Source organism: Sander vitreus, chromosome 7, assembly GCF_031162955.1.
Source record: "Sander vitreus isolate 19-12246 chromosome 7, sanVit1, whole genome shotgun sequence".
NCBI lineage: Eukaryota > Metazoa > Chordata > Actinopteri > Perciformes > Percidae > Sander > Sander vitreus.
In genome coordinates this window covers 23149304-23162658 of record NC_135861.1, presented here as the reverse complement: position 1 = coordinate 23162658, position 13355 = coordinate 23149304, and the positions used below count along the sequence as shown (strand labels likewise).

General features: G+C 40.9%; 2 protein-coding genes across 2 annotated transcripts; both read left to right on the top strand.

Annotated features, from left to right (window-relative positions):
• The first annotated feature begins 279 nt into the window (after positions 1-279).
• On the top strand, positions 280-5706 carry LOC144520335 (aquaporin-4). Its single transcript, XM_078254005.1, has 6 exons — positions 280-294; positions 831-1022; positions 2271-2432; positions 2553-2717; positions 3500-3580; positions 5491-5706. The coding sequence occupies exons 1-6, from the start codon at positions 280-282 to the stop codon at positions 5704-5706; spliced, it is 831 nt and encodes a 276-aa protein (XP_078110131.1).
• Positions 5707-8828: 3122 nt separating this feature from the next.
• On the top strand, positions 8829-10079 carry mipb (major intrinsic protein of lens fiber b). Its single transcript, XM_078254004.1, has 4 exons — positions 8829-9188; positions 9479-9643; positions 9724-9804; positions 9894-10079. The coding sequence occupies exons 1-4, from the start codon at positions 8829-8831 to the stop codon at positions 10077-10079; spliced, it is 792 nt and encodes a 263-aa protein (XP_078110130.1).
• The last annotated feature ends 3276 nt before the right edge of the window (positions 10080-13355 follow it).

Here is a 13355-nt window from a genome sequence, read left to right as displayed (position 1 = left end):
GATTGGGAGGGTTAGAGTGTTATATGTGCAATTGTGCATGCATTGTTTCCATGGCTTGCACTGACTGTTTGTGCACAGGCCTGAGGTGTAGGGTAAGGAGAGGGTGAGTAGAGAGACTGGGAGGGGGCAGGCTGCTCTCATCAAAGGACCTCTCAGACTCTACAAGTTAATGACGGATGTAGCAGAGACCCTGAAGCCCTCAGACCCCGACAGCTACACACATACAGACGGACAGCCAGAGAGACAGACCGACATACAGCGGAAAAAAAAGTGTTTGAAATGACGTGGCGTGAGGTAAGCATCTTATTTAATTTCCTTTGTGTTAAAATCCCTCATGATTTGAAAACACAAACAGCTAATTTAACCAACATTGCTTTCACAAAGGAGTGTTTTTGTATTTGTATTTCATGGCAGTTTGAACTGTTCCAGCAAAAGCAGCACTTTGTTATAGGCCAGATGGTTATGAAGTGTTTGGGACAAATTATGCATTTTTTAAAATCAATTTTTATAAAGAGAATGTGTTACAGTGTTGAAATACAGGTTACTGACATGGGGTTGACTTGTTTGTGTAAAATATAGTGATGGAATAAAGTGTTGTTTATGTCTCAGTGTTTTAACACCACTTGTGTCATTTTTGACATTTCTTACAGCTTTTGATAGTAATATAACTGTCAGTCATATAATATACATGTGGCTAAATCAATAAGCTCAATATATTTTTTGATCATGGATCCCAGCACTAGTTAGGGTTTGAGCAAGATTCCAGATAAAAAGATGTTTGGTAAACTAAATATAGGCCACCTTTGTTTATGTCCCCTTTCTACGAGGAGCTACGTAGTAAGCAGTTCTGGCGCGCCATTCTTGCAGAGCTACTCGGCACCCTGGTTTTAGTGAGCGCCGTGCTGGGTGCATCTGTGCCAGGCCCTGGAGAGGCCCCCACGGGACCCCTGTACCCAGCAGTGGCAGTGGGTGTGACGATTGTTGCACTGGGATACTGTTTTGGAGAAATAAGCGGGGCACAGGTGAATGTCCAACACATCCTCATACCTAAACATCATTATAGGTAGATTTCCAAAGATTCCTAAAATGACACATACGACCGTTCTATTTACTGCTGCATGGTGGTGGTTTAATCATGTGACCATAATCATGTGACCATTCTATTTAACGTAACAAGCGCAGATTTATACACTTATATATATAAACGGAACTAGATTAGTTAGATTAGTTTAGATAACAAAAATACGTAGGGTTAGTAAAACATCAGGGATTGGCTTAAAATGAGTCACGTAAAACTGCTAAAATAAGGACGTAACGTGACGTCACATACGTCATTGCGTCAAGGACTAAAACTTGGTTAATTTCAAAATAACAGTTGACTTTTGACTTCACACAGGACACAATATCCAGGCTCCTGAGTGAAAGTTCTGTGTTTGTTGTTGTCGTTATGAGCTGCTTGCATAATCGACCTATACAAATGTTTTCTGGGTGAGGATGGGCTGGAATGTCTTAGTCACTCATTTTAAAGTTGTAGTTTTCTTTCGCTGATCAACTCTTTGAAACTCTTAGCTGGTGGTAACATGGGAGTTGAAGTACTCAGATCCTTACCACAATGTACAAATACTCAATTTCAAGTAAAAGTCCTGCATTTAAAATACAAAATAAGTAAAAGTACAGTTATTATTATTAGCTTAATGTACTTAAAGTATCACAAATAAAAGCACTACAAATGGCCCCTGTGAGAGATATATTATCATATATGACATTTTTAGATTGTTAATACTGATGCATCACTGTGTAAGCAGCATTTTACTGTTAGTTTAAACTACTTTATACAGTCAGGTAGTTTAGTCCAGTGGTTCCAAACCGAGGGGTCAGGCCCCTCCAAAGGATCACAAGATAAATCTGAGGGGTTGTGAGAGGATTAATGGGGCAAAGTGTTGTTTTCTCCAAATATGCAACCATTCATCTTCTGTAATATTCATACCAAGTTATTTTCCCCATTTCAGCTTTACATATAATTTGTTTCCTATTCTCTCCGTTGTGTGCTAATATAATGTTGATATCATTCTGTATTTCTTTGAATTGTAAACTCCAATTATGGTTCTAATTATTCGATTTTGATATACATTTACATTGTGCTTTATTTATCAGTCATAAAAGCCTCTTAAAATAGCATATGTTTTATGGCAGCTTTTATGTTATTTAATTGTTTTTCAATATTTGTAACATTGTTTATATGTAAGTGCGTGTTTGTGCTCTCTGATCAGGTGAACCCTGCAGTGACTTTGGCTCTGTTGGCCACTCGGAAGCTGGAAGTTGTCAGAGCTGTTGTTTACATGGCTGCACAGTGTTTGGGGGCCTCTTTAGGAGCCGGGGCCCTCTACTTGGCCCTGCCAGTCAAAACCACTGCAGACCACTTCGTCAACAGGGTCAGTCCTCAGCTTATTAGTGGGTTACCTTTTGAAGCTTTAGAGACATTACATATTTTCAGAATATTCCTTCTTTTCCTGCTCCTCTTTCTCTTATATACTCCTGTTTACCTTACTCAGGTTCCTATAGAGTTAAATGCAGCCCAGGCTCTGGGCATGGAGGTTTTGTGCACCTTCCAGATGGTCTTCACTGTGTTCTCAGTAGAGGATCAGCGGCGGAGGGAAAGCCCAGAACCAGGAAACCTGGCCATTGGATTAGCACACACTGCTGGAGTGCTAATAGGGGTAAGAGGAGCTTTTCTACAGAACGATTGCACATTTTTTTCAAATATGTTCTGAAATGGTTCCTCAACTACAAAACACAAGTTAACAGAACTTTCTCACTTTGTAACGAATCACTAACATTTAATGTTATCTGGACTCCACCACTTTTATTGTAGCAAAAGGCAAGAAGAGAAACTGAAATGTTTTCCTTAAATGCTGATAATATCTTTCTAAGTATTAACAATGTTTATAAAACGGGTAGCTCAAATTAGGCATGTGATTGGTTCATAGCCATTATATAATAACCATATACAATGGCTATGACATCTTATTCCTTTCCACCAGTATATCCTACAAAAGTTTGACAAAATAAGTGAATTAGTAAGGCACACAAAAAATGGCACAACGCTGTACATAGAAAATAAATGGGAATCAGTGCTAGATATCGAAACTTTAGATGAAGAATGATACAAAACGTGCATGAGACAAGCAACCATGTTGGCTCTGTAGTTTTCTGGAGTTGCACTAGGCAAGGCAAGTTTATTTAATTAGCACATTTCAGCAATAAGCAAACACATTACAAACGGGCATTTAAGTACAATTTAAATTTTGTAACGTTAAGGAGGCTATGAAGAGAAAGATACCCTGCAAAAATGGAATGGAAAATTGACCTCCCTGCTGAGAGTTTAAAGAAATATTTTTTTAAAGGAATTTGGAAAAGTGGATTGTTTACATGAAACATGATGAGTCTATATAAATGTATATAAAAGTATATTATTAAAAGTATCTTATTTTTCTGTCAGGGGCGGTTTTCTGGTGCTAGTATGAACCCCGCACGTTCTCTGGGTCCAGCCATCATCACTGGATTCTGGGAAAACCACTGGGTAAGAGAGAGAGCCTCAACATCAAAATCTGTCTCCATGGAAACACTAGTCTAAGAGTTTTCTAATGCGTTTTTATAATTGTTGTCCAATTATAGTCATCGTTTATATGATAATAATAATCAAAGCAATAACATTTATTGAGTATCAAATTCATGGCTGTACAGCTGAAGGCTCTCCATCCCTTGGTTGCTAAGAGGGCAGGAGGTGTGGTGAGGACAGTGGTGGAATGTAACTAAGTACAATCACTCAAGTACTGTACTTAAGTACAAATTTGAGGTACTTTACTTGAGTCTTTTCTTTTCATTTCACTTTCTACTTCTACTCCGCTACATTTCAGAGACAAATATTGTACTTTTTACTCCACTACATTAATCTGACAGCTTTAGTTACTAGTTACTTTACAAATTAGGATTTTTGCACACACAACACACGTAGTTTTATAAAATACAAGGTTTTATTATTAATGAAACTACCCAACAATATATAGACCTAGAAGTCCAGCTGAAATGATAACTTAGTTGATTAACAGAACTATTTTGATTTTCTAAAATGTGAGGATTGTTCTGCATTGAGTACATTTACTTTTAATACTTACTTATGTACATTTTCCTGATAATACTTACATACTTTTACTAAAGTAACATTTTCAATGCAGGACTTTTACTTGTAACAGAGTATTTTTACAGTGTGGTAGGATCTGAATACTTCTTGGTGATGATCCGGGAAGCTGAGTTCTGGGAGTTTATGGAGAAGTTTGTGAGGTAGACCAGAGAGGAGAGAGCCCTATAAAATACGATGGGATCGAGTTGGGGCTCCTTGTCACATTTCAGTGGCTATGAGTTGTTTTTGTAAACTTCCAAGGCCCAAAGAGGTCAAATTATGCAATATAAAAAATCAATTAGGGAAACGTCTAAAAAATGCATATAAATGTGTGAAACTGAAATTGTTTGTTTTCTCTCCCATTAATCATCACGCCACCTGTCAGATTGATCTCGTGACCCTTTGGAGGGGCCCGACCTCTAGGTTGGAAACCACTTAACCACTTAAGTCTCACTTTGCCAGACCCTCCTCCAAAGCCCGCTGGAGGAGGGTCTGGCTACTCTAAATAGCATTCGGGGATGGGAAGAAAACATGCTCTGGTTTATTGGCATTTCTTTAAACCAATCACAATCGTCTGCTAAGCATCGGAGAAAAGCTGCGGTGCCGCTGCAAAATAGGCTCGGAAGGAATTTGTTTTGGTGGAACATGTACGTTTAAAAGTTGTTTTAGTCGTGCAAGAGAAAACTCAGATTGGACAGATAGTCTATCTAGCTGTCTGGATTTACCCTGCAGAGATCTGAGAAAAGGTTAACCATAGCCCTCATAAATCAACCGGAGTTTAAAATGTTAACACAAAGGAAGCCCAAGGCAAGGGATATCCGGCCTAAATTAGTGAAATCCGGCGGATTTTCTGGCGGCAACGGCACACTCCCAGAAGTGGAACGTCAAGGATATAGAGGAACCACTGGACTGAACTCTATACAAAGAGGTTAAAAATAGCTCCACCTTGAGCAGCTATAACAGTTAAATGCTGCTTACACACAGATGCATCAGTATCTAATAATGTCATAATAATATATCAATCACAGGTGCAATTTTTTTTGATACTTTAAGTGCACATAGCTGCTTATACTTTCATTTTGAAAGACTTCTACTTATAATGGAGTACATTTATATTATTGTATTTACCATAAATAAAGGGTTCATATATTGTTCCAACACTGCATTAACATTGCCTCAGTTGTAAGTCTCAGCTGATTATTCAGGTGATAATAAGCCATATATTTGTTTTCCAGATAAAGTGAAAACATTCATCTATACACATCTCTTAAATCTCATTATAACCTGTTTCTCTTTTTGCCCACCTTCAGGTTTATTTGATCGGACCAGTGATCGGTGCTATACTGGCTGGAGTGTCCCATGAGTTCTTCTTTGCACAAAGCGCCTCTCGCCAGAAGCTGGTGGCTTGTCTGACCTGTAAGGACATAGAGATTGTGGAGACGACCAGCATGACGGGATCATCTCTGTCCACAGTCACACCGAATGCCATGAGAGCCAAGCAGGTCAACAAACAAGAAAACAACTGAGGACACATGCATAAACAAACACATAGAAACACAATATTACAGTGATTTTTATGAAGATGCATAGTGTATCAATCGTGCAGATCTGGCTTGACGGTGGGATTTATCCTACATTCAATATTACTGTTTCGAGTTCTGAAGCACTTTATGAATGAAATGAAGTATTAAAACCCTTTACTTATAGCAACACCTCAAGAGATAAATTGAACAATTGTTTATTAATTGTAAGATTGATTATAAGTTTCATCCCCAGATCTTTCTTTTAAAGTGTCCTTGTGCAAGACACTGAACCCTGAAATGTGTCCCACAATGATAAATCCGACGTTTATTAACTCAGTTAATAACTTTTTTCTATAAAATTTCAGAGGTGTTTAAGGAAATGATGAAATGGCCATTATAAGTTCCCAATGCCTAAGGTATTCAAATGTGTTGTTTTGTCTGACACTTAGATTGGATTTTAATACCAGGTGGAAATGGGGTCTTAGTCTGTCCCTGTTGCTTTTTGTTGAAAATGTGGATAGAAAGCTGCATTTTAAGGGGCTGAATCTGACATCCTAGTTGGCTGTCATTATGTAATGTATGTAAAAGTGTAGCCAATCCTGTGAGATTCAATATTGTTAATTTCAAAATTGCACATCATTAAAATGTATAATGGAGACTCATTGAAAGCCTGCTGAAAAACACCCTTATGTTTGCCATTTTCAGTTTCAGGGCCCATCTGTGAATGCTTTGAAATGCTAAAGAGGTCCTTGCGTTGCATTGTAGATTCAATGATGCTCTCAATTAGTCCAATATGTGTCTCATGTCTGCCTGTTAGCGGCTGTCTCCTTTCTTAGGCTTCCTATTCACAATCAAGTGGACCTTCATACTTCTGTAAGGGCTCTAAAGAAAGAACACTTTCAGTGGAAAGAAGCTATGAAAAGGATACTGTGTGTGTGTGTGTGTGTGTGTGTGTTTTGGTTGGATGATGTTTGTCTTGTCTTATACAGTAATGTGTTTTGCGTAACACACTTGTAATTTAAAGGGTCCGTTCCCCCCAAATTCTAAAAAAAGAAACACATTTTTGTAATTTGGATGAACGACTCTTTAAAAATGAATATAATAAAAAGAAATGTGTAATGTATTCATTTTCATAATTCATGTTAAACAAACTGTATTGTACACTGTAGTATCTGGATTTGACAGCAAGTATAAAATAAAACCATATTAGCAACTAGTATCACTATAGCAGTGTAATTTGAATACACACACATACATAAACTATTTACACAATGTGCACAATAGCTATAACTGTCACAGTGCTGCCAGCATTTTGCATTGTGTGTGTTCTTTCTAACATGTATAAAAGGGAGTCAAAAGGGCAAGCTCAGCATTCTGCTTTCATCACCCATTCCCTCTCAACCCCCTCATCGCCCCAGCAGCAGTGATAGCTCTCCACTGGTCAGCGCGATACCCAGGTGCTGCTTAGTAACCCCACCGCCCCACACACACACACACACACACACACACACACACACACACACACACACACACACACACACACACACACACACACACACACACACATCCCTGCTGCCCTACTGCACCTCTCCCTTTACCCAAGCTCCACACACACACACACACACACACACACACACACACACACACACACACACACACACATAATGCAAACCTCTGCCGAGTACCTCCTAGAAGCCCCGGTCACAACAGAAGACACAATCCGCTGGTTGTTATTGTTGTTTGTTGCTTGTGGATCTGTGTTTTTTCCACACTTTGTTGGCTTTTTCTTCCCCTTCTGATATCTCCACTACGTTGCCGTTGGCTGTGGAGTGGTGCCAGTACTCAGCGTTCATAAACACAGGCCTCTGCACTGACTGCTGCCAAGATGACTGGTGATCATCAGCCATGCATGGTGGTGTAGTTGTCTCCAGAACATTTAAATAAAAGCAAGAAATGTAATCACAAACATTAGCATTGCAAAATCAAGCCAATGCTTAGTTAGCTGTTATGTCTGTGCTTTAGTTTATAATGTATTTTTGTCTTGTCTCTGTCCATACGTAGCCCACATGCTGGTTACAGACAATGGATTCACAGGGTCAGGCATTTCAGTGTATGGGTCAGTTCAGCGCTGTTAGCTTTGGGCACTTCCGTCCGGGGCCCCAACTGTATTATCTGCATGTGTGTATATGTCTATGTGTGTGTGTGCATGTGTGTGTCTTTTTGCATGCATGTTTGTGTTTTCTGCCCTTGTCCATCAGCATTTGCATCCCCTGATTATGACAGTGATGATATGTCAATAGATGACATACGCCCCAAAGAAAACATTCTACTCTCAGCTCCAGCTGCTTTTCGCCGTGGTTGTTCCTCCTAGTTTCCCACTTCCACCTGAATATAAAATACAAATACTTCCTGTTGTCTCTTTATCCAAAATCTCTCTACCTCCCACTAAATATCTTACATGGATTTTCACTCATTCTCGCTTTATCTGTTTCTCTTCTGGGATACATTGACTCTCTTTTGGCCTTGTTCTGTTATAGGGGGCGACGGAAGGGTTAAGTTTGTTTGATTTAGGATGTCCAGCACTGCCGCCCCCCGCCCTTGGCCCTACAGAGGGATTATGGCGTCACCTGGGGCCCCTGGAGGGTATTATAAAGCCCCTGCCTGGCCCTCTCCCCTCCGTCAGAGAGGCTAAAAGGTCCAGCGGACACTCTATCTATCCCAGTCTCTACTTTAGAAACACCCCTTTAGCATTGATGCCCACCTCCTCTTGACATCCCATCCCACCTGAGATCTCCACCCACACATTATATCACACCTATGTCTTTGCGACAGGTGGAGAGAGGTGGCAAGCAAACGCAGCTGAGTTGACTTTACCAACCCAGTTCACGGCTTGGTCCGTTGAGTGGATTTGTCTGTTGACGTTCTGAAATCCTGTTTTGTCTTTGAACTGACTCTCTCGAGTTTTTTGTCAGCCGAGTTAGTTGACTACAAAAGGGAGATCATTTTTTTGTTATTTTTTGGCATTCAAAGAGGACTGAAAAAGTACACATTTACCTTTTCTAGACCCTGATTTATTTTTAAAGAATCTTCTTCATTTGGTGGAGAGCCTCAAGTGAACGGTCAACATGTGGGAGTTTCGGTCCATGAATTTCTGGCGGGCGGTCTTCGCAGAGTTCTTCGGGACCATGTTTTTTGTATTTTTCGGCATGGGTGCTGCCCTGCGCTGGACCACCGGGCCTCATCATGTCCTTCATGTGGCCCTGTGCTTTGGGCTGGCAGCTGCCACTCTCATCCAGTCGATCGGCCACATCAGCGGTGGTCACATTAACCCTGCCGTCACCTTTGCCTACCTAATTGGCTCGCAGATGTCTCTTTTCCGGGCCATTTTTTACATGGCCGCCCAGTGCCTGGGTGCTGTAGCTGGGGCTGCTGTGCTGTATGGGGTCACACCTGGCAACATGAGAGGCAACATGGCAATGAACACGGTAAGGACCTGACACGGATGTATCAGAGAACAAGTACAGCAATGTTCTTTGGGTAGGTTAATTTCATCCATTGGATACATGGCATACATTTAAGAGTTCAGGAATTTGTAATTATATGAGGTTCAGTTCAGTAAAACAATCTTTTGAAACCAAAACAAATAGTATAATTGTTTGCAGTAGCTCATAATTTTTCTGAAATAAAAGAGAAATTCAGTAGTATATGCTCAATACATCTCTGAGATTTCTTTGACTCATGCAAAGATTTTTTTTGTCCATCTGTGTATCTCCAGCTGCAGCCAGGCATCAGTCTGGGAATGGCCACCACTGTGGAGGTTTTCCTCACTATGCAGCTTGTGGTGTGCATCTTCGCCGTGACTGATGAGAGGAGAAACGGACGCCTGGGATCTGCTGCCCTATCCATCGGCTTCTCTGTCACCATTGGACATCTCATGGGGGTAAGGCACATGGAAACAGATTTCAAATAACAATTCAATATTTTAAAACACAATACAGTAACAAGTGTCTTGTGTTGTAGATGTACTACACCGGTGCTGGAATGAACCCTGCCAGGTCCTTTGCCCCTGCTGTACTCTTCAGGAACTTCATCAACCACTGGGTAAGACCTGCAGTCACGCTGAAGATATCAATCTGATCAGGAATCATAAATGACTGAACACTTTGTTAACTGATGTTTGCTGCTGGCAGGTGTACTGGGTCGGGCCTATGATAGGAGCTGCAATGGGCGCCCTCCTGTACGATTTCATGCTGTTCCCACGCATGAGAGGTCTGTCCGAGCGCCTGGCCACACTGAAGGGCAGCCGGCCCCCCGAGAGCGACACCCAGCAGGACGCCCGCGGGGAGGCCATTGAGATCAAGACACAAGCCCTATAAACCTGCCCATGCCCCCTTCTCCGACTGGGGCCGAGGGATGAGGGACAAAGGCCCTGAGCTACGCCAACCCCACCTCTACTACCCCCCCATGCCTTCACACAACATCGCACAAGACTAACCCAAATACTCACATCTAGACTAACACATACGTTTTTTTCCAGTGCCACTGTAAAAACCGACACACACACACACACACACACACACACACACACACACACACACACACACACACACACACACACACACACACACACACACACACACACACACACACACACACACACACACACACACACACAAACACACACACAAACAGGCGCACAACCTTCAACCTCAACACACAACAAGACTCCTCTACCCCCGAGTCCTAACTCTGTATTCTGAACTGGACATTGTGTTTTTGATAAATGGTGACCAGAGCCTGAACCAGCAGCCGCCTCGTCTCCCTCAGCCCACCTGCTTCCTCCTCTCAGCCAGGCCTTCATCTCATTTCAGAGGAGCATGGAAACCCTGAAACTGAGCAGAGAGGTTTAGGGAGGCAGGTGTTGGAAAAGGTGGGAGGGTGGGAGGGGGGAGGGAGACCAAGGGCGGGATTAGGGTGAGGTGGGGATGTGGGTATGATATGAGAAGGGTAAGAGGGCATGGGGCAGGTGATGGAGTAAAGGGGTGGGGGTTGGGGTTTGGGTAGAGTAAAGAGGGCAACACTCTGGGTTTGTGGTCGTTTCAAGTTGGGTTAGACCAGTGAAGATGGGCATGCTTTTCATTATTCATCTGAATTTATCTCCATTTTAGTTTTTTTTTTTAGGTTCATTTTGTTTTCTGCACTTCAGACACAAGACGTGGATGTATGATACCATTAGATTTTACCAGGGTTTCACTATTTTCAATCACTACATTTTATCTGTGGGTTTGTGTTTGTGTGTGTGAATACCTCTTCAGCATGTGTGTGTGTGTGCGTGTGTGTGTGTGTTGTGTGCGTTTGCGCAAGTGTGTGTGTGAGAGTGAGTGTGAGCATGTGTGTGCGCCTGCCTGTGTGTGTATGAGTGTGTTTGCAAGTGAGTGTGTATATGTGTGTATGTGATCAAGATTGCAGATACAGTACTTTTTATTTTGTTTTATTTATTGTCATTACCGCTCTTCTGTTTCGTACCATTAACTGTGTTCATTTTGTCATCAATTTTTAAGACATGATCATTTCTCCTCCCCTCACTGTGGTATTTGCTATGATATTCATTTTTACATAAACCATCTGCTTTTTTGTTCTGAACCAGCGCAATCCAAAGGAAATGTTGTATCCCAGATTTTGGTAGTAGGTCTGTTCACTGCAGATCAGCTGTGCAAACTTTACATTGAGTCTCCTTTTATTAGTTGATCCTTACTGGGAGCACAAGGCGTTTCAATAAACATTTCAATGACAATAAACATAAAAACGTGATACAAGGTTTGGGTCATTTTTGTTCCTTTACATTCTGCATTTTGTGAGTTGCTTTATAGAAAGTCTATGGTTGATGGGCATGGAGGAATATGTGAGCTGCAATAAATAATTTTGTCCAGAAGAGGGCGAAAAGCGATAATTTTAAATAATTGAGGGCACCTGAATGATTTTTTGGACAAAAATAAATCTTCAAATTTGATAGTTCACAGTGGTAAGTGTGGTTCAAGATAAATAATGCTGAATAATAGTTTGAGGTATGTAGGGAGATGTGGTAAAGCGAAGGGTTGTTTGGGTAAGACGGGGTTCACCCAAAGGCTCGCTATTGCAAATGTTTGATAAGAAATACATTCATTTATCTTCCACTTTCTTCTGTTCTTGTGCATCACAGCTGATAAACTACAGCATGACTCCACCTACAGAACAAAGACAGTTAAAGAATAAGTCTGGTAAAATTCTATATTTTTCTTATGGTCAACAAATCGCATGAAAACATCAAGACAACAATTGATTTTGCTATTAAGTATTGTCTGTGCAGCCAAAGCCTGATTAATCCTATTCTTCTGTACCTTAGAGAGTCATTGTTGTATAAAAACTATAAATAAAAGACACCAATGAGCCACACTGTTGCACCGGATGACTGCCCTGGGCACTGTGTTTTATTTTAAGTAGATCCCACATACACCAACCTGGAAATCACAGAAGCACCAAATGCATATAAATCTGCAGCTGAAAATGGTCCCCAAAAATACGGTATTTACTCCTATTTGATAAAAGTTTGAGATGTGTTTATAAATGTTTGTTCACTGTTTTTAAATGAGACCTATTATGCTTTTCCGTATGTTCTGTCATAATGTTTAAATGTCAGGTGTTCATATCATATACAAGCCAGACCCACATCAAGATGTTGGGTCTGGGAACTCACCATTGGCAGGGCTCAATCCCAGGGGTGGGCCTGACTAGAGTTTGGTTTTTCCAGCTCGCAAGCCAACGGTGAGTTGCTAGACGACCCTGGCTGCAAATTATATTTGCTGCCGCTAGGGTGCATCTAGATTTCTAGGCTAATTAAACGTGCCAAAGCTTCAAATAATGAGGTAAACGTATGTAAAAGAAATTCCACACTGTTCTGAACACTTTGGTTTCAAAAAAATGTTTTTCTACTCTCAGACGGTATGTTTTCTGGTCATCTGCTACAGGCACGCTACTGCAGGTGTTTACAGCTACATGTAGCTACATGCTAATATAAAAACGTTACGCACTAAAGCTTTAACTTAACATCTTATTTTTATAATAATTTATGTTTACTAATGTTGACTACTACTGAAACTTGGTTTGTCTACTGCATCAACTTACTGCTCTGTGTTAATACAACTTGACCTGTTAAGTTTCACCTTGTGTAAAAACGGTTAAGGCAGCGGTTTCCACGCAAATTTCTAGTAAAGTCAACTAATTCGGGGTAATAGTGTGGGCTCTCTGGAGGGGGGCTTAAAGAGAAAGGCGCTCCAACAGAGCATCTCAGACAAAGGGTGAATACAGGTGCAGCAGCCATGGGCAGTATGAGAAACAAGTGTTACATATAAACTATAAATAAATAAAATAAATGATTATGAACCTAAAAACGGGTATAGGCTCCTTAAAAGATTTACGTCTTTAGTAAGAATGAGCTGAGAGCCACAGTTGGGCAGGTGAAGTTGGAAAATATTAAGAGAAAGAATAATGTATTGTTGGTTTTGGTCTTTTCATGATATTTGTGGACAATAACAAAAATGTAAAAACAATTGCTGGCCTTATCCTTTAAGTTTCATGGCAGGTGGGAAAGCAGTCACATTAGCGACGACAAGTCA